Below are 23,845 nucleotides of genomic sequence, written 5' to 3' on the forward strand. Positions count from 1 at the left end.
CTGACACATGCTCTCTCTCTCTCGATTCTCCAAAGCTACCCGAAGTAATTTTTCAACGCTAGATGTCGCTTATTTTTCGACCTCAAACCCCCTGGTGCTAAAACGCCCAAGTTTGTCGTGGAATAGTTTATTATTTTCAACGATAGATGGCGCTTATTTTTCGACCTCAAACCCTCTGGTGCTAAAACGCCCAAGTTTGTCGTGGAATAGTTCGTATCGTCCATACTAGATGGATTTCTCGACAAACTTGGGCGTTTTAGCACCAGGGGGTTTGAGGTCGGAAAATAAGCGCCATCTATCGTTGAAATAACAAACTATTCCACGACAAACTTGGGCGTTTTAGCACCAGGGGGTTTGAGGTCGAAAATAAGCGCCATCTATCGTTGAAAATAACAAACTATTCCACGACAAACTTGAGCGTTTTGTCATTCGAATTTCCAAAGTGTCCGGAACATTTCCAAAATGCTGGGGCAGCCTTGCGAACAGGTGACATGTATCTTATAGCTAAGGGAACAATAGGGAGTGGAAAAGAAAGGTAAAAATGATGAGAACACATAGAATTCTTTAAATTATATCATTTATTGCCATAGATTTACATTATACGAAGCTTTAATACATATATATCTTGTCAGTAGTTGTCAACGAAGATCAGCAGTGGCCAGCAGAGGCCAGCAGAGACCAGCAGAGGCCAACGGAGGCTGGCAGAAGTCAGTAGTAATCTTTATACGTTGTGAGAAATACTAACAGGTATTAGGCTTCACCAAAATTTTCTGATGCCTTGACGCACCTAATCCGAGCTTCGAGCTATATGCAAACTTCTATTGTTTTATGTTCCTTTCTTCTGTAAGGTGAATTTCACCATTATAAACAATATTGTTTAAGTAAGGTATTTGAATGAGATCTCTTCGAGCTTGAGCTAAACGATATAAAACCGGGCAATCTAATGATTCGCATTTTGCATCCTCCAAGTAACCAGTACAAGACTGACAAATCTAAAAACAAGATTTAAATAAAAATACAAAAATTTATATTTATATTTATAAAAGTTGTACATATATTTACTGCGTTAAATTCGGAATGAGTTCGTTCCAGCCATCTCATTTTTTCATGCAGGATAGTCACCGTTTGACTTGAATTTGTCATACAATTGGTACAAATATCCTTCTGCGTTTGATCTCCACAAACGACACACATGACAGAACTAAAAAATTGTCGAATAGTTAACTTTTGATTATCTGTAAAGAAACTGGCTGCTTTATCAAGTGTTTGTCGATGGGACATTTCCCTATACCTGGAACAAAGTGTAAATTCAATCTTTAGAATAATACATTATAAATTTAAAAATAAAAGATGTTTTTTGTTATGTAAAAAGAAACATGTATTACTGTACCATGTATTAACATCAATCCCAACTAGATTTAAACATCGATTAAGGGGTGGTATAATCACTTTCGTTATATAATATATAGAATTTGGATTTAAGCCCTCATCTAGAATCACTTCCATGGGAGTTCGCACACAGTGAATAAGCGGTTGATTTGGTGCACCTGCTACTATAACGTATCGTACTCGTTCTCCTGTACGAGGTATTGCTCGAGGGTCTTTCCGAATTAATCTTCGTGTTAATTCTAATGCGGGTACGCAAGCACTGGCTTTATAGCCTCGTAAACCACGAAATTCCTTTGCAAATGTTAAATCTTGAATTGATATTTTTCTGCGTAAAATTTTATCAAATTGCCTGGTAACATACAGCTTTACTAAGGAAAGATCTTTAGTATCAAATAAAATCTTCAATGATTTTTCGAGTATCTAACATGTAAAATAAGTTCCGTTAGTTATATTTTAAATTAATATTTTACAAAGGGATTTTAAATTATTTAACTTACTTTAGCCACAGCCGGGCAACCATCTCTACGGACAGTTTCAATACCCTTAGCTAAATATTCGGGTTCTTTTTGTTCGAGAAATTCATACATATAACCACAATATCTTTTTTTAGTCTAAATATAAAAAAATTTCTTAAAGTAACATTACATATTTTTACTAATCTATTAAATACTAATACGATAAAGTAAGTTATTACTTGTAGTATCGATGGTTGTAGAATTTTTTCAAATTTAAGTTTTATAGGTGGAGGGTTAGCTGCAGTGACAGTATCAGCAATTTCCGCTCCGATAATAAATGCATCTTCTCTTGATTTTCCAGGCAAAAGGACAAATAACGAATCTGTATCTCCATAAACGACTTGTGCTCCCCATTTTGGTGTAGTTTCTACAATTTTAATTGCTCGTTCTAATGTTTCTCTGCCTTTACTAACGACACTGTCTCCAACCTGTAATAATAATTATAATTAATTTTATACAGAATGGAATAGAAATTCTGCGCATCTGAAATATTTTAATCACTTTTAAATAACGAAAAAAATGTCGTATACGAAAATATTTCAAGTGGACAGATTTTCTACCCCATTCTATACAGGATGTACCACGGAACTGCAAAAAGCTGTATCTCTAAAACAATTAGGAATACAAGCTTTTCCCAGTTGCATGGGCAACCTGTGCACATATAGAATTAATATATTGTATATTTTAAACATACTTCAATACAGGGCATTCTTCCACTAAAATTAGCAGCTGTATAGCCATAAGTAACGTTTGCAATTAATTTCAGACCTAATTGTTGCGAATGAAGAACACGTTGCAACACACGATTTTTATTTCCATGGATTTTCATGGATTCTTTTACCATTAGTCGTGTATTTAAAATTTCTGTGAGCATACGTGGCAGTATTCCTAGACGTACTTCTGGTTTAACGAAAGCTACCCCACAAGGCGTGAAGTTTATTTTTCCTTGTAATTTTTCCGCAGCACTTTTTGTCACTTTTAACGTAGTTGCGCCAAACTCAAACGGTTCGTGACTAGAAACAGAAAAAGGAAACTATTCATTTTCATTCATTTTGCTTCTAATGAGAAAGCTAAAAATGTTAACACAATACTCACTGGCCAATATGTTCTATACGTCCTAAACAAGTAGAGAAACAATAATTATAAGCAATAATAATGCTTGGGTACAAGCTTTGAAAATCAAGAACTATCAATGGATCGGTATAAAATGCAGATTTTGGTTCCATAATAAGTGGTAGAGATTCAGGTGCTCGCATTTTAGCTCGTTGTTGCACGGATGGTGAGACAGGAATGTAATTCAATGGTTTCGCAAGTCTCAACATCATCGACTCAACTCGAAACTGAGAGCCTCGCGAGAAAACTTCGTAAAACTGTATTCCAAAAAGTCGTGCATGTTCACATGTTCGTCCTATATGTATTTATAAAGAATGAAATAGATTGTAAAATTGTATGCAATGTCATTTTATGGAAACTTATCTTGTAATGAATAGTACAAACCAATAATATCAAGCTGTATCAATATTCTCAGAGTACCAACAACTCTCGTAACATAATGCATTATAACTCTCCATTGCATTGTTACGTTTTTATGTTTCCACCACTCAGTTAAAGTTTGAAAAGTAGGACACGAAATTCTTTCGTGTAAAACATTATACATTATATTTTCAAATGTGTAATTCAATAATGCTATAAAAAACGTGCATATGATTTCACGAGTTTGTAAATTTTACATGCCTCTAAAACATATATACTTATTTTACCTATTTCATGTCGCATTATTCTCCAAACATCAAGAATAATTCGACCTGGTATTTTTGCATCATTTAAATTGTCTTTGTCTGATGTTTGTCCCTTATATGTAGGAGTAACATTTGAAATTCTCGAAACCTGCCATGTGAAGTCATTAAATCCAATGTAGGAAGCTCTCTGCAGAATGTAACCCCATGAAAGGGATTCTACCTCCCATCCAACTAAAATATCTGGATCACAGTGTCTAATCAATATTATAAGACTTTTTAATAAATCCTCTTCGCTTGATACATATGATGTAGGGCATGTACTACCAATCGAATAAATGGTTTTTAATTTTGAATTATCTATACAAGAATTTACAACAATGGCACCTGAAACGATATTCTTACTGTTAATCACGAATCTTAAAAAAATTCTTGGAAAATAATATTTTTATGTATACCATGTTCCATTTGTTCAGTATGTGAGGATAATGGGATATCATTATGAATAGCATAGAATATTGCTTTAATTGAATCATATTCTGGATCAGGAAGAAGTTTGTCACGTGAATCAACATGCACTTCCAAAGATAATAGTGTTAGATATTGATGCTGAAATAATATAAATATGAAATATGAGGAATATTTAATATAGAAGTACTATTTTGTACAGGAGAGAAATTCAATCTCAAAGTGAATATTTACCACAGATAGCCCTCTGGCATTTTGAAAATTTTCGTCTGCAATGTTACCACTATGTTCTTTGACAGTGTATTCAATCTGCCCGTATGAAACTCCTAAACGTTGCTGCGTATCATTATTTTTATATAATAATGGATTTTCAAGCATTTTTTGTAAAGAAGGATTGGGACTATCATTAGATTCTCCGGAACATTGTGAACTATTAGTCATTTTCAATTCTACTCTTCTATCTTTATTATTATCAATGAACGTTCTATTAATTGTATTATGTTCTTCAATATCAACATGTTCTATTATATTTTTATCACAATTTGAGTCTGATAAATTTAATTTTGTCCCCTTGACATTGTTTATAATACTTGAATTATTTCTTATTTCTGTATTTTTATTATTTCTTTTTAATAAATATTGTTTGGCCTGTAACCAAGTTTTAATGCTTTTTGCGGTCGGTGGATGAATAAGAGGCTGAATTATTACTGAATTATATCCTGCAAGTACTCTTTTTATATCAAAAGACTTTATACTTGCTCCAGAAGGATAAAATTCGTTTATTTTAATTCTACGCCAAAATTTAATACCTGTAACTCTGTTCAAACTAGATTTAAATGAAATCAAATCATGAATGTTGTTTTTATTTGAATTTTCTTTTTGTTTTATAAGATCAATTTTATTACTAAAAAATGGTCCACTTGATTTACATTTCGAAATGTCATATGTTTTCATGCTGTCTATAATTCTTTCTTTATTTGGTGGATTAAATTTAGTAGTAATAGTCACTAATCTATCTTTTGTAATATCACCTACAGTTTCTACAGATACAGAATTGAAATTGTCTAATTCTGATTCCAATTTCTTGTTAAGATACTGTGTATACATCATGTTACAAATATTTTCTTCATCTTCAAGGAGTATTTCAAATCTTTCTTCTTCATTCTCTTCCAATGAATTATGCGAAAGATTCTCTAAGTATAAATCTGCATTACTTTTGGATACATTAAGCAACTTATGTTCACAATTTATTTTCTCGTCCTTCCTTGTGCACGTTATTACGGAACGTTTATGATTAGCAAAATTCATTATAGACATATTGGCAAAGTCATCGTTTTTAGATGATTTACTTATTATTTTCTCTGCTAAAGACAAATGTTCAGAATGACTTTCATCAATATCATCCTTCATAGAATCGATTTCCTTTTCATTAATATTAAAAAAACTTAATCGTTTACGAACCTCTCTATTAGTTTTAGGTGTAAAATGTTGTACATATTTTGTTTTTAATGTATCATATTCCTTTTTCTCTGAATCAATAAACGTCTTATTTATATTTATACTACGTGCACTAAAAATTCACAAACAAAATGTTTAATTAAACTTTTATAAAACAGAAATATTAAATTTATTACACTTACATATCGTTACATTTATCAAGACACGTTTCGTTAATACTTTCACATCTGTTTCTTTCAGAGTACACTGAAAAATATGACACACATATGTATATATGCATATCTAATAAATGTTAAATATATTTAAAACAATTTATAATAAAAGTACATTACGTACCTCGTATTGTCTCAGAAGACAGACCATAAACGTTATCGTAAGGCAAATTCATTTTTAATTGATGTTTATTCCGTTTTGGAGTAATACAAGTTGATTTTGAACTACAAGGTTCATTTTTAGTAGAATAATTTTGTTCTAAATTTTTATTTGCTTTTGGAGATATTATCTTTATATTCAGTGGAGAATATTTTCTTGATAAAGAATGAGGACTTTGTAAGCCTCTTATTTTGGTTGGGGTACACTGTGATTCATTTTGTAATAAATCTGAATTGATTTTATACCGTTTACTAGGAGACTCTAAACCAGAGTTTTCAAATCCCAGTCTCCGTTTTTTCAATGTAAGATTAACAACATTAACTTCATTTTTAGATTTTGTGCTTGACTTATAAACACAAATGCGTTTTTCTTGTCTATCAATGGTAACATCTTGATCTAATTCAGAATCAGAACTATCAACAGTATTACCATCAAGTGCCGGTATATTGAAATGTAACTTGTTAAAATAAATTTGTTTAGAATAATTTTCGTTAAAATCTGCTGTACGCTTTAAACTTATACAATTAATTAATGATAATGCATGTTCTATCTCATCTACATCATAAACATCTAAATCTTGATGATCTAATTTAGACTCGTTTAACATTTTCATTAACATTAACATTTTAGATCTTGTTTTTAATTTCTTACATGTTCCCTTCTGTTTTTCTAATTTATTAGTGACCAAATTTTTTGATAATTGTTTTCCACTTGTTAAAAGCAAATCATTTGAACCATCATATTGTGGAAAATCTGATAAAAATATCTCTTTAATATCATTTTCGAGCGTAGTAGCTGTTTCTTTGCAATTTTCAACTTCAGCTATACTTGATTGACTAGACGATTTAGTAACTGAATTCCACGAACTAAGACTATTTAAATCAAGACTCGTAATATTTAGATCTTCAACTTCGTCTTCATTATCCTCTTTGATTTGATTAGTCAATATAGAATACTGAGAACCCAGCATACTATCATCATCTACAATTTTTTCTTCTTCATTGGATCCTGCTAAATTATCTAACATTTTCAATAAATGTATATCTTCAGCATCCACTATAAATAAGATATGTTGCGATTTGAATACAAAAAAAATTATTCATAATCCTGAGAAAGATTTATTTACTGTTTGATATTATTACTTACATATACTAGCCTCTGTGCTTTTATCTAGAGATGAAGCTTGTTTCAATATATCAGATTTATCAAAACTTAGGAGCTGGTTGTTCAAATCTATTTCTTTTTTACTTCCTTCATTTACTGTACATAATTTGAAATGATCTAACACGTACGAAGCATTAATTGAATTATCTTCATTTTCTACTTCTAGAGGATAACTGAGTGTATTTGATGTTACTGATGCTACAGTTTCATTGATCTAAACATAGAAGCAAATTAAAATGAATTAAGAATTCCTTGAAAATTTAAAATACCTGTTACTATACCTGTGAAATAATTTGTAGCCTTTGTTCTAATCTTTTCTCTTGATAAATATCATTATCTGTTACAGTATAAACTCTATTATTAGTATTTGAATATAATAGTTGTGATTCAGTATCTTGAAAACCTGCAGCTGCTCTTCTACATTTTTCATTGTTCCAAATTGCTGCAATACCAGGATTTAAATCTAAAGCATTTTCGATTTCTTGCCTATTAAGTATTTCAGTTGCTCGCGCATCTACTTCCAATTTGCATGTACTCTGTCTAATGACAGATGTAGGAAAATACATTTGTGAATTAGAAAAACATGACAAGTTTTCATCCTGGAAATTTTCTTTTGATTCTGTGCATGTATGTTGTCTATGCTTAACGTTCTTTAAATTTATTAAGCTCATACCATAAAGATTGTAGTCTATCATAAATTGCAGAATAAAAGGAATATGAGCTTCGTATGGTTGTAAATTTTGATTAAGTACTGTACCATTCTAAAATAAAATATTAATTACCATCATGACACTATCTACAGCTAAGAACACAATACTTATCAATACAGAGATTATTTACTTCTAAAAGATTAGCTGCTCGCTTAACCATTACTGGATTATAAAAGTAAATTTTTAAAAATAAATGTTCTTTCTCATGAAATCCATAAAGAGGACTGAAACAAACATTTCATATAATAAAATATATTAACATAGACAATGTATGTAAATGTTCTCTTACATTCCAGAAACTCTTTGAACATTATAAACATGTTGAGTGCTAGACGTTGTTGATCCCAGAGATGCATTGATTGCAGAATCTATAGCTGTAGCTAATTTATACATGAAACTATCGACATTGTCTTTTATTGTACATGGTACGTAAATGTATGGAAACACATTATGTATATGTAAACATGTTTTTATTCCTAAATATAATGCAGAAAAAATATAATTTTGAAATTATTTTTTACCAACAAATTCCTTTCAAATAATATTGCAATTTACCAAAAGGAGTAGACCCAAATATTCTAATGACTGGAACTTGCCTAACGTCTGACCCACGAAAATGTGAAAATGTTATATCCATATTAGGTATAGGAACCGATTGGTAACTATCTAATGTTACCAAACTAACAGAAAACATGCTTGATGTCTGTAAATAAAATATTTAATTATATTAATTATACAAATAAAAATACTTTATTGGAAACCCATACTTCGTAATTATGTTTCATGAATTTTAATATATTACGTACTTTTTATTACTTCCTAACGATTCCTACATAGTCAGATAGATAACACATGAAAGTCAAGGTTATGTTTACAGTTTACCACCAACATTACATTGCAAGTTATTACATATTGTAAATGCATATGTTTTATGTTTTATCACAGCCGACTCCAGTACTAGCTATGCTGAATGAGAAACAATAAAGTTGCGAACAGTAAAATCTTTCTTCTTAAAACATTTAAAATTACATCTACCATTAAGGTCATTAAGATACGTTTTCATGTCCCCATAAACTGTCTCGACAATGTACCGGTTTCTCGATTATATTGTATACAATTGAATGTTATGATAAAATTTGTTGCTAGAAAATCAAAATTGTACGTCACTGCCTATATACTTTATACCTACAATTGTACACAAAATTCACTCGATACACAAGATGGCGGATACTTTTGGGACCAATTATATATATATATATATATATATATATAATGAAGATACAAATTCAAAGTTTATATTTATAATATCTTTTTATTTTAATACAATTCAACTTTCTTATGTGTTTTGTTGTCTTTTTTGTATATTTGACGATATAAATTATATAAATGTATATTTATTTTATCATACAAAAGACATTTGAAATATTTAATTCTAATAATGATTTTGTAAATATAATCCATAAATAGATTATGTTAACATCAGGTATTTATTTGGTTGCCATTAGTACACATATAATTTCTTAAGAATTTTACAAATTCAACACTGTATAAAATAGTCTCTCAGTTTTATGAATATATATATATATATATATGTAAAATATTTTATGTATATGTATTTTTAGGCTGACAAAATGGCAACAACTCGGACTTGCAAACTGTGCCTGAGATTTTCTTCTTCACAAACACATTCATTACATACAAAAATAGATGCACTCACGTATACAAGCAATAATAATGGCTCTAATTTATCAAATTGACTCAATTAATTGAAAGCCAGAATATTAATGATGCAAATACTTTCAATGTCTACTTAATAGTACAATAAATTAAACATATCCATTACAAAAGTCAAATATTTCGTACACGAAAATAATAAGATAATTGACAATTTTCTATTTTTTTCATGAAAATATTACATGATGAAGTCATAAAATTTGAATAGTTAGTTAAGAAATATAAACGATTCTTCTCTTCATTTTAAACATGCAAGCTTAAAAAATGGTACATGAACTTTTTTCACGAAAGGGATTAGACTTTTGCGATGAGAAACCAACCAAGAGACAATCCTCTTGTTCATGTTCTGTGATGTACTTCATAATATCCTCCACAGCTTTGCTGACTGTGATTCGCTTCAAAGCTGCTTCGCGACGCAATTGCTCCGTAGTTTGACGTTGTTGTTGCAAATTCGTGATCACCATATCCATAACAATCGTGGACAACAGGATATTCTGTTAAACACTTTCTTTGAGTTTCCTTCTATCGTGTTTTGGTAATTTATACTTTTAGAAATTTGAAAACTGTAGAACCAACTTACCGATTTTACGTCAATATATTATATCTTAAAATACTTTATAAATAAATTCTATTCTTTCCAACAATTCTTAAATCACATCAACGTTTTACACAGTTTCACAGTACGAGCCTATCCCTTAAGGCTGATTCTCGTAAAGCAATGTTTTTATAAATGACGCTAGTTCTTTTACAGAAATATTACTATTTATTATTTTCTACAACAAATCTGTTATTTAAAAAGAAACAGAATTATTTGCCACTTGTGGATAAATCTCTTTAATAAAGAAAAGTACAAACGACATTGTGATTTTGTACGTACTGTGGGAATAATGAAATTAGGAAAATTATAACGCCTTTGTCCAATTCTTTAGTCCGGCTACACCATCGCTAGCGGTAACATCTGGTTTCCATGTATGTATGATTATCTATGAAAATGAATCATCGATCTAGTAAAATTTTAACAATTATTGCCTGTAGGTGTCACTTTAATAGTTGGTTCTAAAGAAAGATCTCGATTCTTTATTATTTTTTGACGGAAAATTGAAGCAGCTATCCTATCCACATTCCACGGTTATCAATTGTGAATTGCACGCCGGATAGAGATTTTTCAATTTTATAAAAAAGATGGCTATGCACATACCAAAGGCACCGGGCATGGCCCAAATGCTCAAAGAAGGAGCCCGTGTAAGTTAAAAGTATCCTCAATAAAATGTTGTATACATAATTTACATGCCTTTTCATCATGTTATGAGACCATGGTCAAATAACGTTTTCTCGTTGAAATAAAGATGATACAACATTTCGCTGAACGTTACCTTTTATGGACACAATATATTCATCCTATACGTATATTTTCGATAATACGTTAAAAATATTTTAGATGAGTTAAAATTTCATGGTTCCCTCGTGTCTGGAATTATTTGTAATCGATTTTTAACGTATAAATTGTCTATTTAATTATATGAAACCTTCAGAGTTGACAGAAATTTGAAACAGAAGTATATAAAATAATATTTGGTTGTTAACTTTGATGAAAATGTAAATAAAATAATAGATCTATTATAATATTAAAACTAATGAAATAAAATATTTTTAATTACATAACAAACTTAAATATAATAAAAACATTTTTTTGTATCTTAAAAAATATATTCTTTTCAGGCTTGAATATGTTTATTTCAATGCCTTGTATTTACTTTATTATTAGTGTTAAAAATGATAGTATTTATTAGAGAGCAATATACACAGAGCAATATTTATATTTCTATCTTTCAATTAGTATTTTGCAGGTTTAGAAGAAGCAGTGTATAGAAATATATCAGTATGTAAGCAATTTGCACAAACTGTAAGGACTGCTTATGGTCCAAATGGTATGAATAAAATGGTTATTAATCACATTGAAAAATTATTTGTTACCAATGATGCTGCAACAATCGTTAATGAATTGGAAGTTGAACATCCAGCTGCTAAATTGTTAGTCTTAACATCAAAAATGCAAGAAGCAGAAGTTGGTGATGGAACAAATTTCGTTATAATTTTTGCTGGAGCTCTTTTAGAAGCTGCAGAGGAATTACTTCGTTTGGTAAAATTTTTAAATATTATAATCATTGACATTAATATTATAACAAGTCAACACATTCTGTATCAAGCTGATTTTTTACAAAGGCATATTTTTATGAATTAATAGTTAACAGTTATCAATTGAGCACAAAGAATACAAAAGTATCTTTTATAACAGGGAATTACTACATCTGAAATAGTTGAAGGATACGAAGCTTCGCTAGAGAAAGCATTAGAAATATTACCAACGTTAGTTTGTTACGAAATAAAAGATTATAGAGATGAAAAAGCAGTAAAAGTTGGAATTAAAACATCTGTTATGAGTAAACAATATGGAAATGAAGATCATCTTGCTTCTCTTATAACGCAAGCTTGTGTATCAATTTTACCAGAGAAAACTACTTTCAATGTAGACAATGTACGTGTCTGTAAAATACTTGGAAGTGGCTTGTCTAGTTCTGAAGTTGTACAGGGAATGGTATTTAAACGACAAGTTGAAGGGGACATTATAAAAAAGGATAATGCCAAAATTGCTGTTTATACCTGTGCTGTAGACATTGTGCAAACTGAAACAAAAGGAACAGTATTGATAAAATCAGCCGATGAATTGATGAAATTTTCTCGAGGAGAGGAATCCCTACTAGAAACTCAAATGAAAACAATTGCTGACAGTGGAGTCAGTGTGATTGTTTCAGGAGGAAAGTTTGGTGATATGGCTTTACATTATATGAACAAATATAATTTAATGGCTGTTCGTATACCCAGCAAATTTGATATTAGAAGACTGTGTAAAACTGTTGGTGCTACTGCACTTCCAAAACTGGTAGATAATTTTATTTTATCTCTCTGCCTCAGTTATACTATTTATATCTCATTTTGTCTCTTCACACGATTATATTTATTTTAAGATTCCACCATCGAAAGAAGAATTGGGATATGCAGATTCTGTATGTATTGATGAAATAGGAGACACCATGATAGTAAAGTTTGTATTAAATGACAAAGAGAGCCGTGTTAGTACTATAATTGTTAGAGGATCCACTGAAAATTACATAGATGATATTGAACGTGCTATCGACGATGGTGTTAATACATTCAAAGGATTAACAAGAGATGGAAGATTTCTTCCTGGTGCAGGTGCTACTGAAATTGAACTAGCTTCACAACTTATTACGTATGCGGATACTTTACCAGGTTTAGAACAATATGCGGCACGTAGATTTGCAACTGCTTTAGAAGTATTTCCAAAAACCATAGCTGAGAATAGTGGATGTCATGCTTCCGAACTTTTATCAAAACTCTATGCTGCACATAAGGAAGGCAAAAAGACTTATGGTTTTGATATTGACGTAAGTATTTAATATTTATATCTCATCAAAATAATATGTATAACAAAAAATTTGTTCTAGCATAAGGGAGCAGCTCTTCTTGATACAACTGAAGCTGAAATTTTAGACTTATACCTAACAAAAGAGTGGGGTTTAAAATATGCTGTTGGTGTTGCATGTACTATTATTAAAATCGATGAAATTATTATGGCAAAACGTGCTGGAGGACCAAAAGTACCAGGTGGAGGTGTGCGTGATGACGACGAGTGATAATATACATGTCATTCAACTATTCATTAATTCTTGTATTTAATTTATAATTTTGCATTACGTTGGCTTTCAGCACATTAAACACACTGTCATACAAAAAAAAGTATTTGTAAAAATGTTAACATACTCGTCTTTATATTATGTGTATAATGTTGTACTACTTCACATTTTTTAATGAAAACAAATTATCTATGAACAATATTGATATCTACATTATTTTATACTTTCCTTAAATCTTAAATCTATTTAAGTTTGATATATTAGAATATAATAAAATTCTAAATATTATATATAATATATGTATTTTCATTATTTTCACTACCATTGCATACAACATTTTAAAAGATATGCTGAAAATGCTATGAACGAGACGAAAGTTGAATGAATGTATGTGAAGTACAATTGATAAATTATTAGACTTTATTTTTGTATTATACAATTTTAAGTACATATGTGGATAGTGATTCTTTAGAAGTTTTTAAAATTTTGTTAAGAACATTAAATTTTGCACTTGATATTTTGAAATAGAGGTTAGTATTGTAGTCATTTAATAATTCGATCATTTTTCATATTAAATATTGCATAATCGAAAAAATAAAATTGTATCTACATATTCGTACATACGTGGACATGATATCAAACGGTAATTTTTATCTATTGATATCTCAATAATGATGATTTCACTTAGGAAAGATAAGGAGACTTATATAATTATCAAGAATACTAAATCGTTAAATAATCTCTTCGTTAAGACCAGTTATAATTGTGGCTTTGTCTGAAAAGGAGAATTAAATATGACTAATATAAAATTCGCCACCAATTTATCCTTTATGTTTTTGGAGTCACCATCCATCATAGAAAGATATCAATTGGCAAAAGAAGCTGGTTTTAAAGCTGTAGAAAGTGGATTTCCTTTTGGTTTTACCATTAAAGATGTATCAGAAGCAAAAAAAAACGCAGGCGTTGAACAAATTCTCATAAATATTTTTACAGGTTTTTAATAATTACAATTCTTAAAAAGCATTACAAAAAATTATTTAATGGATAACAATTTTTTCAAAATAATTCATTATAATAGGTGATGTATCAAAAGGAGAATTGGGATTTGCAGCAATACCTGGAGAAGAAGATAACTTCAAAAAGAGTATTGATTTGACAATAGAGTATGCAAAAGCTTTAAACTGCAAACGGTAAAAAAGCTATATACACAAACAAATGATCTTTTGATAATGTTTTAAATTTTAGTATATTTTTCAAATTTTTTTACTAGGATTCATATAATGTCAGGAAAAGTCAGTCAAGTAACATCTATTAACAATGCTGTATATGAAAAAAATCTTCGGTATGCAGTTGAATGTTTTCAAAAAGAAGGAATTATTGGCCTTATTGAACCTATTAATAATATTACAGTTCCAAATTATTACATGAATAGTTTTCAAAAAGGTAATCACTTGTCAGATAGTGAAAAGGATTTTTAGCAATATTAGTAATTATTATGCTTATTAATATAACATTTCTATATAGGCCTAGATGTGGTAAAAAGGATAAATAGTCCAAATTTGAAGTTGCAACTTGATATTTTTCACCTACAACATATTTGTGGAAATATTACAAAAAATATAAAGGAACTTCTGCCCTACATAGGTACCTGTTGCATTTTAAATGTATAAAAACCTGGACAAATAATGTATGTTGTAATTTGTAGGTCATGTACAAATTGCTCAAGTTCCGGACAGACATGAACCTGATACTCCAGGAGAAGTAGATTATAAATACATCCTTACCATCTTAGAAAAAGAAGGATATAGTGGATATGTTGGTTTGGAGTATCATCCAAAGTCATCATCTATAGAAGGATTAAATTGGATACAAAAATATGGTTACAAATTATAATAAGAAATTTTAAACATCTGTTGAAAGTTTCCACCTATAATTAGTAAGTAATTACTTTATTTCTTATTATTACTTAAAAGAAGAATAAAGAACCTTTTATGAAAACTGCATACATTTTTGCATTACAATGTATGTCATATGTTTACAATTTAATTATTATTATAAATGTTATATACATAACAGAAGAAATAAACAAAATTTCGTTTCGCAATAATACTCCTTGTTAATACATTGAAAACTTCCTTTGTGCTAATTATGTAAAACTATTACATTAATTAATTTTTATCTTTTGATTTATATTGGACAAAAAAACAAACTATTACAAAAATGTTAAATGCTAAGAAATTTATAATAAGGTGGCGTACATTAAATTTATACAATTATATAATCATTTATGTTCTACTTCTTATTCAATAAATTTATATATGTATATGTTGTTCTTTAATTAAACAATAGTTAATATTGAAATAGCAATATTTAATGGACATATATTTAAACTATTTTATATCATTGTAGGCCTATAGGCTTTAGAAAAAATAATTCCAAATTTTAAGTACAAAATATCTTTACTAGAAATTTATTAAGTAAATTCCTGGTTTATTATATCAAAAACAAATTTTTAAATTGTATTGTATAAAATAGTTACAATAACATATTAGTATTAAATATATAAAAAAAATAAGTTTCTCGTTACAGCAATAAATTAGTATTGAAATAATGACGATTCACTTCAATAGATATCAGAAAATTGTTTTAGAAAGCAATAATCACGTTAATACCTTAAATCTTTAAAATTTACATTTGTGTTTTGGTTTCAATATAGACAAAATGCAAGATACTATACAGTTGAAAGAATACTTCCAATAATGTACTATGTTGATAATTACATTACAATATTAATAATTTCTAATTATTTTTTAAAAGCCATAATACCTCTATCATTTTCCAGTGTTCTTATTTCTTTATTATACATTTTATTAAATTCTTGACAGTAATTTGTTTTAATAGATATAACAATTTACATTTACCATTATATGAATTTTTTTTTTAATATTCCAATAACATAAGTTTTTAAGACTAACTTAACATTTGCAAAAGAGGCTATTATGAATTACAATAATAATTACATATGCTATTATACGTATTAGTAACTGCACCATTAACAGTGTTATACATACAAGAAATATTAAAAATGTTGTGCAAATTATTTTGCATTCTAATTATCCTAATATTTTCTTTAATACATAGAATATATAGAAGACTATGAAAGTTTCAATGTACAGTAGTGAATGTGATCTTAATATTAACCTTTTGCATTTGAAAGTAAAATATTGTATCCAGATAAGAATCTAAATATAAAATAACAAATGTTATATAAGTAAATCTATAATGATAAAAATTTATTAAGAGATCTCGAAAGTAACTAATAAGTTACTTCATTGGTATCTGTTCCAGATTTTTGTAAAGAAAAAAAAAAAATAAACAAACAAACAAGGTTTGATTGCAATAAAATGTCACAAATGCAGAAGATTTACATAAAAACTTTAAAACTGAATTCTGTTAGTCAGCAACAAAAGATATGTCTGCAATAAAGACGAAGAAATTATAATTGCTGCATCAAACAACTTCAGTTGTATCCACTAATGGTTGGTTAGCATCTGCAGCAGAACCTATTATAGCAGTGCTGTAAAATATTATAGTATGATTATATCAAACTCAAAATCTTCTTGAATTGAACTAAAAGCATTTATTATGTAAATATATTTATAACAGTTTAGATAATCTTGAAATTACCAGATATTATGAAAATACAATATCAAATGATAATTCTGATTTATGACTTTAGCAATAAGCAATTATGTACTAGTAATACTTGCATTTTATTTGCACAAAAACAGTGTTAGATATTACTTATTGTAAGCTACAAAAACATGCAACAATACAAAACTCAATTTTGCCTTGTACGATTTTAAAAGTTTTTCTATGTACCATGAAACAAACAAATTTATATTTCTGCTATTTCGTCCAATGTATATCTTATAAAGAATTTTATTATACCAAAAATTAATTTTTCATAATTGGAGGAATGTTTTTCAACTATTTTTTATTGGTACTATACAACATTGACATTACCTATCCACTGATATTACATTTCTATACAAGTGTGAAGCTGATTTCCTAAATTTATCAATAAAATTATTTATACGTTAGAAACTATGTGTATTATATTCAAAACATAATGAGAATTCCTAAATACATCTACTTTATTACTACTTGTTAAATGACAATAGATTATGTTCCTTCCTATTATCATTAAACATAATAAATAAATAAAGTTACAATGGGACATTCTAAAACAAAATTGTAGATTCTTCTAAATAATTATAAAATTGATAACAATAGAATTTTTATATAAAATTTATGTATCAAGTATCAAATATTTTAAATAATGAATATCAGTTATTTACAAACAGAGAAAACTGTTAAATAAATTGATACATTATTTTTTATTTTATGATTTTATATTGTAATAATTCTAAGTATGTTAAAGTATGTAATAAATATAATATGAAAATGTGCAATAAATCTATAAATAATTTATTACTTTTATAGTAAATACGCATAAATTAATCTTACAGGACAAAACATGTGTACCTACAAACATAATTCTACATTCATGCACTGCAATCAGTTTTAATAAAACACAGATTAAGAATAAATTAAGTATTAATTGTATAGAAAACAATCCTTCATATACTACAAATGCATAAAACGTTCTAACTTCACCGGTTTATTCTTCTTTTCTTATTACAGATTTATCTAACAATAGATAGTAATATCTCGTAGATCATATTTTATATGTATCCTGTACATTGACAAACATATAAATGAAAAATGTAATAATGTTTATTAGTGTATAATTTATACAGGGTGTTCGGCCACGCCTGGGAAAAATTTTAATGGGAGATTCTAGAGGCCAAAATAAGACGAAAATCAAGAATGCTAATTTGTTGATTTTTATGGGGTTTTCAATCAAAATCAACAAGTCAATCAAAAAATTGATACACTTGATTTTCGTATTATTTTGGCCTCTAGAATCTCCTATTAAAATTTTTCCCAGGCGTGGCCGAACACGCTGTATAATCTTTAAATATATTTTTAGTTGTAATTCTCTATTTATCTTTTTATTGTATAAATTATATGTTTGTACCAAGCATCATAAAAAATGTATATCCTTTATAAGCAATACTCTATTTTTAAATATACATATAGTTGAGTTTTGACTGTTATATTGAAACATTGAGATATTTTTTTTAGGAAAAAGATATACTATAATGGAGATTATACTTACATAAACTATAAGTTTACAATAAACTCTTTATCGATCGAATTTTTATAATCAGAATATTTTATGCTGTCAAAAAAGAAAATTATTAAAGCAGTTAAAATTTGTTAGCAAATTAATCCTTGAAAGCTATACGCATAGTAAAGTTATAATTTAAGACATTAATGATATCGATGTGCAAAATTTTAATACTGTCAATATTTGAAAACTTTTACTTTTAACAATACATATTTTTTTTGCCCATATGTACTTTAATTAAATCAATAAACATAGATAGTACAGAATAAATAATTTACACGAAATACAGTTAATTCTCTGAATTAATTTGTGCATATAATATTTAAAATACTCTATAAAATTACATTCCCCATGTGACAATAATAGTAACTTATTAAGAAGAAAAATGATAGTTATAAGTAAAAGTTGATATGAGTGTGTAGAATTACTCAGCAAAACTGAACAACATATTTTCTTCACGAATGTAACATAGAGAGTAATTGTGGCTAACATGAGTTTTGTACCAGAAATACCTTAATATGTATTTGGACAATATGTATAGACTAACGCACTGCCTCAACATAGGGATTCAGACTACACAATACCTGATTGCGACCCATAGGGAGGTGGAGAGTCAAGCTCGGTCTCATCACCCCACTGTTGGGTAGTATGTCCCAACAGAGTATGTGTGTCTTCATTGCACAGCCGTTCAGGAAAGTTTACCCCATCGCCAAAACTGTAACCCACACCCTACCTTCTACTTGATGTAATCCCATTCATACTCAGAGGTAGCGTAACTAATTGTATCTGAAAATCTATCTATACAAGAAAGTAGTATTTTGAACTTGGAATTTTACATTCTATTTTATTTATATAATATATTTTTCAAACAAAATTAGATGTTAATCTTTCAGTATTGTACAATTATTTCTTTGTACATTTATTTCTAATTTATTGTTTTAAGATTACAAACATCATAAAAGCTAACATTAAAATATAGTTACGCCACTTCTAACGGTTAAATTTAAATTATCAGTCTGTAAGAACCAGATGCACAATACCTCTTAAAGTTGTAAGAAATTTATACCGATAAATGTGATTTAATTAATGCACAATATGATGCATCTACAAAGAAAAACATGCATTAATAAATATCAATTTAAAATGAAACTAATACCTATTTCTTAAAGTCCATCTCAAATAATGATTATCTGCAGATTAAATACAAGGGTACAAATTTAATCTTATCGTAAACAGTAATATAAACAATATTAGTTTGAATAAAAAATATAACAATTATTAATTAAAATCAGAATGTATAAAATTTGAACAGAAATAACAATAAATGCAAATATCACGTAGGAATTACATTCTTTAATATACTAGTAAGTCTTAATATTGACTAGAATTTTCGGATTACTTATGAACACATCTCGATAAATTACGAAATACATGTATGATTGATCAATAATCAATGATAGCAATAAAGTCCATATTTATAGTGCGCAAGTCATAATTTCATTAGTTTTATGCTATATCAAATAAAGATATCAATATTAGTAATAATCCAACAAATTTTATAAGTGTTACAGCTACCCTTTATGATACAGTCGTGTATTAGGAAAGAAATAAAGACACAATGGAAATAAACAATCGCATGCATCCAGGAAGCAACATGTACGCATCTTCATTACTCTGGAACTCTGTATAAAATAAATGAAAAATGAAAAGTTTTTAAATGAAAGATGATAACGTTCTATAAAATAAGTATATGAATTTAAAGAAAAAAAAATATGAAGAAAATGTTTTGTTCGAAAAATTTTGAAATGGTAATTAGTGTATTGTTCGTTTAAATATGAACTGCCTTCTAATCGATAATACTAACGAGTTCCATAGTAAAGTTTATATGCAGCTTTCGTTATTACTTTAAACTTCTATAATGCTGACCTGTTTCGAGTACTGCCCATGGAGTCGTAAGTATTGGGTGGGCCTTGATGTTGCGCGCGTACTGGATAGGTGACACCATTTCCGAGACTAAAACACATTTAACGCACCCATCGCGATTTAACGGTAATGCAATTACTATTGTGTCGATGTGTACTTATTTATGAAAGAATATGAGATAAACTAATGCAATATAATGATTTAAACGTAATGAAAAATTAATTTAGATATATCTGATTTTTAAGGCAGTTTATACAATTTTATACGATACACATAGTTCTTTATTTTTACCATTTTCTTCACTTTTATATTTCATCTGTGAAATGATAATATCTTCACGAAATCATACCAGCACATCTAGTCGATTGAAAGTGCATAAAAAAAAAGAAAAAAAAAAAAAAATGCAATATGTGTGCACTACAAGGTCGAAATATCTCCATATTTTTATGTACTGTTTTCTATACATGATCACATTTAGTAATGAAAGATAATAGATTTTTTTACAGTACGTGATGCCTAACATATATCAATTTACACTAAGTTCTACACTGTACTATGTACGCAAACGTGTACATATATACCAACATCCACTACGTAAAAAAGCATGAAGTATAAGTACTTCAATAATTGTAGTACTTCTCCACATTTATATTGTGCAAATGGTTCACAGTTTCATCAGATTTAAATTTATTATACAATTAAAATAAAAATATAATATTAAACAAGTTTGAAATCTTCATATCATGTTAATGAACCTACCTAGTAAAAATGGGAAGGAACCAGAATTTAGCATTATCACCAAATACTTCTTGGAAATTATTGTACTTTCCAAGACTAAAACCATCTTTATCCTTCCCTGTACGAAACATTGGTGCTGTAAATGCCTCTACAAATATATTACAATATTTAATAACGAGTATACAATAACCAAACTTTAAGTATTGTATAATATGTGAAAGAACTTTGAATATATAAACTCTTTTAATTACCTAATGTAGACCTATTATGTAAAACAAGGTAACAATGGTATAGAAAAAGGGAATTTAGGCTAACTGCAAACATCAGTGCCACAAAGAATAAAAACAACAGATGAAATTTGCCCATTCCATCCAGTTCTCCCTATATAATAAATATTCATATTTAAAAGCATAAAAAAAAGTAGTACACAATACTATTTTACAATATATAATGATATTTTACGCATAATTAAATTAATGACTAAGGAAACTTTTAAAATTTATTATATAACGATTATGTAATAAATTGTACTTACTTTCCAAAAACGTATGAAATATTGTAAAGTTGTAGCAGTAATAAATATACAATAAAGAAGAGCATATGCCAAAAACAACATGAAGAATTTATAGTTGTGAAAGCCTACACAGTTGTTTACCCATGGACAGTGATGATCCATTTTTAAAACACACGTTTTGCATACATTGCAATGGTGTGCTCGATCTGGCTTAATTAACTGACATTTCTTACAGAAACGTATTACTAAAACAAGTAATTTATATAAAGTACATACATTTTCTCTGCATATAAGTGAATGAATCTATAGTGTACCTCCTTTAATAGTGAAATTTGTAACTGGAAGATCTTGTGCAAATCTTTCTAAGATTTGTTTCTGTACTTCTTCTGTTTCAGCTTGTTGAAATTTTTCCATTTCTGCATCTGGTATTCTAAACTATACAAAATATCATGTCATTAATATATTACTTACGTATCGATATTATAATAATTGTATATACAGAATCTTACCATGTCTGGTACTTCTATTAAGTCTGTAAATACAGTTTGCCAATAGGACCACAAAAATAATAGAAATAGGATGTGATAGAAAAACAAGTAAAAGGCTATTAACAAATAAACATAACAGAATTAATGGTAAGTCAATATATTTTCGTTTTTTAAAAATATGATTTAAGAATATTTATAAATATTATACATACCTTTCTGAACATAATTATCTATTGTATCTAAAAGAAGAAAAACAAAATATTAATTTTATACTATTAATTTTAATTCTAATTTTTCATTTCATTGTATTAATAAAAAATTAAACAAAAATTAAACAAAAAAACATTTCATATGCAGAGCTATTAAGAATAAAAGATACTTCCGTACAATTCGTGTAAAGTATTATATACTACAATGTTTTCTTTACATTCCGTTCAAACAAGCTCGTTATAAACAAGGAATAAAGCGAAAATAACACAATATTAATTTTTCAAAATTATGTTGGTTATTAAAAAATACTATAGTAACAATAATAATTAGTATTATTACTATAACATATAATTTGTAATCAGGGGGAAAATTTTCAAGTTAATTGGAAAAACTTACAAAAGCATAACTGCACCACATAAGCATAATACGACCACACGATAATTGTAAAGATGAAAATAACTGGTATCCAATTCAAGGTTTTCACGCACCACCAACAAGATTCGTTTTGTTTTCCCATTCTATTCACTGTCTTACAGATAAACATTTGTGCACGATTACACCGTTCACGTATACGTTATTTTTTCCATAATCTGACTGATGCACCATTGCAGACACCTTGCATAAAGCGCATACACGCAATCGGAGATTCCTTCGGATCGAGAAACCATTGTACAATAAACAGCCGAATGTTATTTTGTTATTATTTCCTTTTTGTTATCGCATTACGAATGTCGATACATATGTATCTATTTATGAGAAAATGCGAAACGCGAATAACTTTATTCCGAACGGAAACGATACTTTATCTCAGATTCCGTTTTCATACCGCACGCTATTCAAATTGATTACGTATAGGTATCTTTGTTTTAATTACTAGATACACAGTTTACAGACACAATAAGATAGAACTTTTGCGAAATATAACTTTATTGATTCTTATTTGAATTAATTAATTACCGAGTTGGCTAGTAAGCGTAAAAAACTTTTAAATGTTATTGAATTCACCGACAACCATTTTTTTTTATTTCTTCGTGTTACCACTATTAATTAGATATGAAAAGTTGTCTAAAAACAAAAGACACTAATAATAAGCAAGACACACTATTTAAGAAATATAAATAAGAAATGCTTAAATGCTAAATAACGAATAGGCACAGAGAAAATGTGGGTAACCTATTCTTTGCAAAAAAAAAAAAAACCTGGATACGAAACTAAACCAATTGTTTAAAGTTGGTAAGTTAGATATATAAAATATTATAATACATTAATTTCAAAATGTTACACTTTGTAAATAATGAATAACATGTTAAAAATTAATGAATTTATTAAAGTAGAATTATTGAAAATGTTAAAAGGAACTTAAATGTTATTATTTTAAATAGAAGACTATACCGTATAAAATATTCAGTGTTATTATAGCACAAATTCTTATTTAAATATAATAGTTCTATTA

General features: G+C 28.3%; 5 protein-coding genes across 15 annotated transcripts; 2 read left to right on the plus strand and 3 right to left on the minus strand.

Moving 5' to 3' along the window:
* Positions 1–591: 591 nt before the first annotated feature.
* Dnapol-zeta (DNA polymerase zeta catalytic subunit) lies at positions 592–8,967 on the minus strand. 2 transcript variants are annotated; one of them, XM_076784395.1, is made up of 20 exons: positions 8,868–8,963; positions 8,619–8,778; positions 8,368–8,515; positions 8,102–8,288; positions 7,943–8,036; positions 7,384–7,863; positions 7,085–7,316; positions 5,903–6,994; positions 5,749–5,812; positions 4,343–5,678; positions 4,099–4,249; positions 3,665–4,027; positions 3,402–3,590; positions 3,000–3,312; positions 2,599–2,917; positions 2,084–2,332; positions 1,887–2,000; positions 1,391–1,809; positions 1,063–1,291; positions 592–992 (listed from the first exon to the last, which is right to left on the minus strand). In XM_076784395.1, the coding sequence occupies exons 3-20, from the start codon at positions 8,504–8,506 to the stop codon at positions 819–821; spliced, it is 6,144 nt and encodes a 2,047-aa protein (XP_076640510.1). In that variant the 5' UTR covers positions 8,507–8,515; positions 8,619–8,778; positions 8,868–8,963; the 3' UTR covers positions 592–818. The 2 variants fall into 2 exon arrangements, with proteins under 2 accessions (XP_076640510.1, XP_076640511.1); XM_076784396.1 differs by having other exon boundaries at positions 2,803–2,917; positions 8,619–8,967.
* A 137-nt stretch (positions 8,968–9,104) lies between these two features.
* Ggamma1 (guanine nucleotide-binding protein subunit gamma-1) lies at positions 9,105–10,259 on the minus strand. 2 transcript variants are annotated; one of them, XM_076784400.1, is made up of 2 exons: positions 10,127–10,259; positions 9,105–10,040 (listed from the first exon to the last, which is right to left on the minus strand). In XM_076784400.1, the coding sequence occupies exon 2, from the start codon at positions 10,014–10,016 to the stop codon at positions 9,804–9,806; it is 213 nt and encodes a 70-aa protein (XP_076640515.1). In that variant the 5' UTR covers positions 10,017–10,040; positions 10,127–10,259; the 3' UTR covers positions 9,105–9,803. The 2 variants fall into 2 exon arrangements, with proteins under 2 accessions (XP_076640515.1, XP_076640514.1); XM_076784399.1 differs by having other exon boundaries at positions 9,105–10,050; positions 10,111–10,254.
* Positions 10,260–10,435: 176 nt separating this feature from the next.
* Cct8 (chaperonin containing TCP1 subunit 8) lies at positions 10,436–13,463 on the plus strand. The gene is made up of 6 exons (XM_076784397.1): positions 10,436–10,515; positions 10,582–10,788; positions 11,384–11,686; positions 11,843–12,487; positions 12,573–13,013; positions 13,074–13,463. Exons 2-6 carry the CDS (start codon positions 10,729–10,731, stop codon positions 13,260–13,262), a joined length of 1,638 nt encoding a protein of 545 aa, XP_076640512.1. The 5' UTR covers positions 10,436–10,515; positions 10,582–10,728; the 3' UTR covers positions 13,263–13,463.
* A 397-nt stretch (positions 13,464–13,860) lies between these two features.
* On the plus strand, positions 13,861–16,649 carry Gip (hydroxypyruvate isomerase-like protein Gip). 2 transcript variants are annotated; one of them, XM_076762078.1, is made up of 6 exons: positions 13,861–14,255; positions 14,341–14,452; positions 14,533–14,705; positions 14,787–14,906; positions 14,968–15,198; positions 16,611–16,649. In XM_076762078.1, the coding sequence occupies exons 1-5, from the start codon at positions 14,057–14,059 to the stop codon at positions 15,153–15,155; spliced, it is 792 nt and encodes a 263-aa protein (XP_076618193.1). In that variant the 5' UTR covers positions 13,861–14,056; the 3' UTR covers positions 15,156–15,198; positions 16,611–16,649. The 2 variants fall into 2 exon arrangements, with proteins under 2 accessions (XP_076618193.1, XP_076618192.1); XM_076762077.1 differs by lacking the exon at positions 16,611–16,649 and having other exon boundaries at positions 13,862–14,255; positions 14,968–15,260.
* Positions 16,650–16,698: 49 nt separating this feature from the next.
* LOC143340294 (palmitoyltransferase ZDHHC2) lies at positions 16,699–23,554 on the minus strand. 8 transcript variants are annotated; one of them, XM_076762070.1, is made up of 11 exons: positions 22,789–23,554; positions 22,395–22,421; positions 22,204–22,298; positions 22,009–22,129; positions 21,716–21,939; positions 21,432–21,561; positions 21,202–21,328; positions 20,446–20,532; positions 19,104–19,234; positions 18,508–18,570; positions 16,764–16,839 (listed from the first exon to the last, which is right to left on the minus strand). In XM_076762070.1, exons 1-10 carry the CDS (start codon positions 22,934–22,936, stop codon positions 18,566–18,568), a joined length of 1,095 nt encoding a protein of 364 aa, XP_076618185.1. In that variant the 5' UTR covers positions 22,937–23,554; the 3' UTR covers positions 16,764–16,839; positions 18,508–18,565. The 8 variants fall into 8 exon arrangements, with proteins under 8 accessions (XP_076618184.1, XP_076618188.1, XP_076618190.1 ...); XM_076762069.1 differs by lacking the exon at positions 18,508–18,570 and having other exon boundaries at positions 16,699–16,839; XM_076762072.1 differs by lacking the exon at positions 19,104–19,234 and having other exon boundaries at positions 16,712–16,839; positions 22,789–23,553.
* Between the last annotated feature and the right edge of the window lie 291 nt (positions 23,555–23,845).

The sequence above is a fragment of the Colletes latitarsis genome, chromosome 3, assembly GCF_051014445.1.
Source record: "Colletes latitarsis isolate SP2378_abdomen chromosome 3, iyColLati1, whole genome shotgun sequence".
NCBI lineage: Eukaryota > Metazoa > Arthropoda > Insecta > Hymenoptera > Colletidae > Colletes > Colletes latitarsis.

What these genes read in the sequence shown, in the direction of transcription:
- LOC143340294 (XM_076762069.1), bottom strand. Translation starts at nt 22,936, where the DNA reads ATGTTTATCTGTAAGACAGTGAATAGAATGGGAAAACAAAACGAATCT. An exon ending in TGTGGTGCAGTTATGCTTTT is followed by an intron (nt 22,422 to 22,788) that starts GTAAGTTTTTCC and finishes TTCTTCTTTTAG; the next exon opens with ATACAATAGATAATTATGTT. An exon ending in TTCCTTCCCATTTTTACTAG is followed by an intron (nt 20,533 to 21,201) that starts GTAGGTTCATTA and finishes AATGTGTTTTAG; the next exon opens with TCTCGGAAATGGTGTCACCT.
- Cct8 (XM_076784397.1), top strand. Translation starts at nt 10,729, where the DNA reads ATGGCTATGCACATACCAAAGGCACCGGGCATGGCCCAAATGCTCAAA. An exon ending in CAGAGGAATTACTTCGTTTG is followed by an intron (nt 11,687 to 11,842) that starts GTAAAATTTTTA and finishes CTTTTATAACAG; the next exon opens with GGAATTACTACATCTGAAAT. An exon ending in CTTATGGTTTTGATATTGAC is followed by an intron (nt 13,014 to 13,073) that starts GTAAGTATTTAA and finishes AATTTGTTCTAG; the next exon opens with CATAAGGGAGCAGCTCTTCT.
- Gip (XM_076762078.1), top strand. Translation starts at nt 14,057, where the DNA reads ATGACTAATATAAAATTCGCCACCAATTTATCCTTTATGTTTTTGGAG. An exon ending in TCTCATAAATATTTTTACAG is followed by an intron (nt 14,256 to 14,340) that starts GTTTTTAATAAT and finishes TCATTATAATAG; the next exon opens with GTGATGTATCAAAAGGAGAA. An exon ending in AAAGCTTTAAACTGCAAACG is followed by an intron (nt 14,453 to 14,532) that starts GTAAAAAAGCTA and finishes TTTTTTTACTAG; the next exon opens with GATTCATATAATGTCAGGAA.
- Ggamma1 (XM_076784400.1), bottom strand. Translation starts at nt 10,016, where the DNA reads ATGGATATGGTGATCACGAATTTGCAACAACAACGTCAAACTACGGAG.
- Dnapol-zeta (XM_076784395.1), bottom strand. Translation starts at nt 8,506, where the DNA reads ATGTTTTCTGTTAGTTTGGTAACATTAGATAGTTACCAATCGGTTCCT. An exon ending in ATTTGGGTCTACTCCTTTTG is followed by an intron (nt 8,289 to 8,367) that starts GTAAATTGCAAT and finishes CATTATATTTAG; the next exon opens with GAATAAAAACATGTTTACAT. An exon ending in GTTCAAAGAGTTTCTGGAAT is followed by an intron (nt 8,037 to 8,101) that starts GTAAGAGAACAT and finishes TGTTTGTTTCAG; the next exon opens with TCCTCTTTATGGATTTCATG.